The 5,302-nt window shown below is 43.2% G+C and overlaps 1 protein-coding gene across 1 annotated transcript; it reads right to left on the bottom strand.

The window, feature by feature from the left end:
- Nucleotides 1–2,562, bottom strand: ccn2a (cellular communication network factor 2a). The gene is made up of 5 exons (XM_055016180.1): nucleotides 2,296–2,562; nucleotides 1,969–2,185; nucleotides 1,629–1,880; nucleotides 1,328–1,539; nucleotides 1–1,243 (listed from the first exon to the last, which is right to left on the bottom strand). Exons 1-5 carry the CDS (start codon nucleotides 2,359–2,361, stop codon nucleotides 947–949), a joined length of 1,044 nt encoding a protein of 347 aa, XP_054872155.1. The 5' UTR covers nucleotides 2,362–2,562; the 3' UTR covers nucleotides 1–946.
- Nucleotides 2,563–5,302: the final 2,740 nt, after the last annotated feature.

Here is a 5,302-nt window from a genome sequence, read left to right as displayed (position 1 = left end):
TTTGTATAAAAATATAATATTTTATTTCCAGCTACAAAGTGAAACATGTAACATTTTCGTCACACTTCTCAATAAAATAGTAAAAAATAGTCGACAAAAAATACACTATTGATACATTTCGAAGCACAGAAACATTGGCTTTTTTTAAATTAACTTAAACTGTACAAATATACAATTTACACATCAACATTAACATCAAAAAAAGGAATGAAATTACAATTCTTCCAGTCTTCTATTTTTTTTTGCACAAAATAGACATTTTTTTTGTTCCTATAGATGCTCGGTTTCTTCTTCTTCTTTCTGACCTGAATCAGTAAGTCAACTCTTTTTCTTTTTTCTTTTCTCAGTGCCATGGCAAAGCCCACCGTGTTCCATATCTAACCCTAAACTCTGCTTGCTGCTGTTCGCTTTTCTCGTCCACGTGTTGGGCGGAAACTCTGACCTTTCCTCCACTCGGACAAGGCTGAAATTCAGGCCTGACGCACTCGCACAAACTCACACATTCACACATTCGCACAAGGACACATTGAGACCTGTTTGGACAAGAGGAACACTGTGGTCTGCAGGTTTCCTCTGCAGCTGCTTCGAGTTTTGCAGGTCTGGTCTTGGACTCATTAGACACCTCATTTATAGAGGAGGTCAAGGTTTAGATATACAGTAAAAATGGACGGGTTTGTAGTAGAGATTTTAAAGGGGGGGTGGGTGGAAACCTGACAGTAGGTTTCTCAAAAAAATAAAAGAAGTTATAGTGCAGGAATCTCTTGGAGCTGCTTATGCAACCCCCTGTCTGAGTCTTTGAGGCCGGCGTGCACCAGCCAACAAAACAGACACTAAAAACAAGCGTCTGGGCTACTTTTACAAAAGAGAAAATATATACTGAGCTGCAAAAATGAGATGGAGTTCTGTTTCAAGTCATAAGCTGTGATCGTCCTGCTTCGGCGACGCCTCACGCCATGTCACCCATCATCTTCTTGTAGTACATGGACTCGAAGATGTCGTTCTCGCCGGGGCAGTTGTGGTGGCAGGCGCAGGACTTGATGAACATCATGTGCTTCTTCATCACCTGTCCGTCGGGGCATTTGAACTCCATGGGCAGGGTGGTGGTTCTGTGGGGGGTGCAGCAGCGGCCGTCCAGGCAGACGCCACAGAACTTGGGCCGGTAGGACTTGGTGGTGGTGCAGCCGGAGATCTCGAACTTCATGGGTTTGGAGAGTCTCGGGGTACGGATGCACTTTTTTCCTTTCTGCAGGGAGAAAAATGAACATTAGCTGACAATCTTTAAGCAGCTATGAGTGACTGAGTGAGTTTTTGCTTCAAGAGAACTCACCCGAATGCTTTGCTCCAGCTGGGACTCGCATGGTCGCACCATGCACAACCGGGTCTGCTTCTCCAGGCGGCAATCGCGGTTGTCGTTGGTGACCCTGGTGGAGATCCCAAGGCCACAAGTCTTAGAGCAGGCGCTCCATTCAGTAGTCTGAACCAGGCAGTTCTCCCTCATCATGGAGGGATCTGGGCCGTAGGTTTCCTCCTCTCTGTAAGCTGTAAGAAAACACTGGATTAGAAACTCCATCCTGGTTGCAGAGTTTCAAATGAATAGCTTCACTGAAGGAAAAAGAAGTGAGACTTACCGGCCAAAGCGGAGCCCATGAAGCTGTGTCTGTAGGGGGAATCACACTCCCACTCCTCGCAGCACTTTCCAGGAACCTTGACCCGTCTGGGCATGGGGCAGTCAGGGCTCGGCAGCCGGATATCCATGGAGCAGAGGGGTACGCAGCCGACAGCTCCGTCCAGGCAGGTACACTGGTACTTGCAGCTGCTCTGGAAAGTCTCTCCGCTCTTGTACACCATCCCGCCGAACACACAGGTGGCTCCCTCTCGAGCTGTGGTGCAAGAATCACAAGAAAAGTCATGATTCTGCTCAGATTTCAAGAAGATTTAAGGGTTACATGTAATGCAAATGAGGCTCACCTGTGCAGACTCCTATGCGCCTGTTGATGGGGGCTCCGAAGTCGCAGTAGAGGCTTTTGTGAGGATCGCACACGTCCTTTTCGGTGCACAGCTCCCCCATTTGTTTGGCGCAAACCCTGCAGCAGCCGCAGCCGTCCAGAACCAAGCTGACTCCCGGTGCGCACTGAGGAGGGGTGGACGGACACGAACACTGGCCGCTGCACTCCTGACCTGCAGCCTGAACACCCACAAAGAAGCTCGGATAAGCAGCTGGTACAGAAACATGCAGCAAAATGTGGCAGAAGTGAGGTTTAAGCACTTGAAACACAAAATAAAGTTGTTTCTTACCATGTCTGAGAGCATCACGGTGCACAGCAGAGGCAGTAAAATCACTTTCTTCATCCCAGCAGACATCTTTCTCTTGTTTTTTAGTAGTAAAGTCTTCCAGAAAAACCTCCGTAGAGAGAGAGAAAAAAAACTCTTCCTTTTAGTCTCAGAGCTCTTGAGCTTTTCTGATCGAGTCGATCTCTTGTCAAACTGCAGCTCCGGTCAGAGTCTTTTACTTGGTGAAAGCTAGAGTTTAGCTTCGGTAGAGGAGTTGATCTGAGTTGTGCTTGGGACTGGAGCTGCCTTTATACTCGCTGGCCCTCGCAGCACGTCACTGGGGGCTGAATGGAGAGCCAGCCCTGGACAAACATGGACATACTTGGCATTCTTTCCTCGCTTCCTGACCCCCACTCCAGACATCCCACATTCCTGCCGTCTGAAGGCAAGGCTCTGCTGCTCGGGCCAAACAACACCGTCTCTCTCAGAGTCGGCTTTCATCTGGAATGGGGAGGCTAAGTCTGGTTAGAGGCCTGAGACCCCACACTGGGAATTCCTGAAGACTGACTTCACAAACAGACAGCCGGTACCTATAAATATTAATTAAGCAAGAAGACAAGGAAGAGGCAGTTCAAAAGTGAAGACATGAATAACTTGAAAGCAGAACAGTTAAAAAAAACAACAGGTAGAAGCTCATAAAAAAAAAAGCAGCATTAAATAAACTGACTGATGCGTTAAAGGTGGTTGAGGCTTTCCAGCATTCCTCGGCTTCAAAGGTGCTCCGACAGCCTGTACTTTAGCAAATTAACAGCGAGCGGTTGGTGGAGAGGAAATTCATTAAGTGGAGCTGGTTATCTGTCATGGTGCCGTCTTGTAACTCGGCCCTCGGTGCTCGTGTGGTCACGTCTGGGACGTTGCAGAGGCATTTTTCTGCTCTGACATCAGTCTGGCTACATTTTGAACACAGTATGATGTCTTTAGCATGAACAGAGCACATGATAGTTGGTCCTGATGTTATTCCCGTGTGACTTTTCCCACTGATTTTGTTCTGTCGAGAGAGACTCGTTTAACAGAAGCTGAGGTCAAAAAACTATTTGGGTTCTTTGCTTTAGTAGCAGTAGCAACACCAACACATAAAAATACTGCATTACAAGTAGAAATCTTGCTTTTAACATCCCATTTAAGTAAATATTTAAAATCTAAATGTACTGAAAACAGCCATAATTGACTGTTGTGACTCATAAACTCACGTTTACTACGATATTAGCTTGTTAATACTGTTGTATCAATGTATAAACAGAGGCAGAAAGTTACAAAGTACAGTTACAATTTTGAGTTACTTGTATTATACAAGTAGAGTAGTTCCATTTTCTGCCAAATTAAACTTGTACTCCACTACATTTACAGTCACTTTGCAGATGTACTTTAAAAACACAAAATATAATCAACAAATACATTAGGAAGTAATATTATATATTAACATAAAAAGCTACTGATCCATAAGAAGAAATACATAAGAAACAGATATGAAGTAGTTAATATTATGAACAGATATTTGTGGCCGAATTACACATTATAACAAAGAAAAATGCCAGTTTGGTACTTTAAATGTATTTTCATGCTACTACTTTCGTACTACCAGTACAACAGTATTTCTCCACTGGGATGATGCTACTTTTACTTGGTATCTGAATACTTCTTCTGTCTCAGCAAAAGTAGTATTTTATTAAGGTAGGTGGTTGTAGTGTAGCTAGTTATAATATAAACTGATGGAGTATAAATCTGAGGGGTTTTTAGATGATTAAATACATGAGGAACTAGAAAAGCACTCAGAGAGTGCAGTACTCTGCCAAGGCTGCTCAGTTGATCAAAACGTCATAGTTTAGTATGTCTAAACTAATTTATTTTAGTGATATTTTGGACGACACACTAAACTATGACGTTTTAATGACATTTTGGATGACATACTAAACTATGACATGCTCCCTGGTCCCAGAGCTGGATGCTTCAGATCTGTGGTTGTTCTCCCACCAACTGGCCTAGTCTCCATCATGTCCACTGTGGGATGCTGCTGCTGACCTTCCTCCAGCCCGCTGCTTCCAGCTGCCCATTTCCACCAATCTACTCTGCATCACCCTCACTATATTTGATTTGCTCATCTACATAGTTTTGAAGTTACCACCAGCTATATATGTAGTATATTTAATGCCAGAGCCGTACACCATAGCAGTACACTTTAATTAGTTTCCATGTTAGTTGTACTTTGCATGTATCATCTGTCTTATCATGCATGTATCAAATTCTGTGTTTTATGGTCCTTGTCCCCCCCTGCCTCTCTATCTCTATCTCTATCTCTCTATCCCTCTACTCCTCTACTTCTGTCCCTCTCAACCTGCCCGGCCAGCAGGCAGATGGGTCCCCCCACATAAAGAGCCGGGTTCTGCTCGAGGTTTTTTTCCCTGTTCAAAGGGTGTTTTCCTTGCCACTGTCACCTTTTGGCTTGCTCTGGGGGTCAGGCATATGGGTTCTGTAAAGCGTCTTGAGACTGTAATTGGCACTATATAAATAAAATTGAATTGAATTGAATGCTAAACTTTGACGTTTTAGTGATATTTTGGACCACATACTAAACTATGACGTTTTTTGTCATATTTTGGACGACATACTAAACTATGACATTTTTTCCACATTTTGAACGACATAATAAACTATGACATTTTTGTCATATTTTGGACCACATACTATGAGATTTTTGTCGTATTTTGGACGACATACGAAACTATGACATTTTTGTCATATTTTGGACCACATACTAAACTATGACGTTTTTGTCATATTTTGGATGGCATACTAAACTATGACGTTTTTGTCATATTTTCGACCACATATTAAACTGTGACGTTTCTGTCATATTTTGGACCACATACTAAACTGTGATGTTTTTGTCATATTTTCGACCACATATTAAACTGTGACGTTTCTGTCATATTTTGGACCACATACTAAACTGTGATGTTTTTGTCATATTTTG

The sequence above is a fragment of the Amphiprion ocellaris genome, chromosome 12 (genome assembly GCF_022539595.1).
Source record: "Amphiprion ocellaris isolate individual 3 ecotype Okinawa chromosome 12, ASM2253959v1, whole genome shotgun sequence".
In the NCBI taxonomy this organism is placed as follows: Eukaryota; Metazoa; Chordata; class Actinopteri; family Pomacentridae; genus Amphiprion; species Amphiprion ocellaris.
The sequence above is the reverse complement of the archived record's forward strand: the minus strand, read 5'-3'. Positions and strand labels throughout refer to the sequence as shown.

What these genes read in the sequence shown, in the direction of transcription:
- ccn2a (XM_055016180.1), bottom strand. Translation starts at nt 2,361, where the DNA reads ATGTCTGCTGGGATGAAGAAAGTGATTTTACTGCCTCTGCTGTGCACC. An exon ending in CCGTGATGCTCTCAGACATG is followed by an intron (nt 2,186 to 2,295) that starts GTAAGAAACAAC and finishes GTGGGTGTTCAG; the next exon opens with GCTGCAGGTCAGGAGTGCAG. An exon ending in GCGCATAGGAGTCTGCACAG is followed by an intron (nt 1,881 to 1,968) that starts GTGAGCCTCATT and finishes CTTGCACCACAG; the next exon opens with CTCGAGAGGGAGCCACCTGT.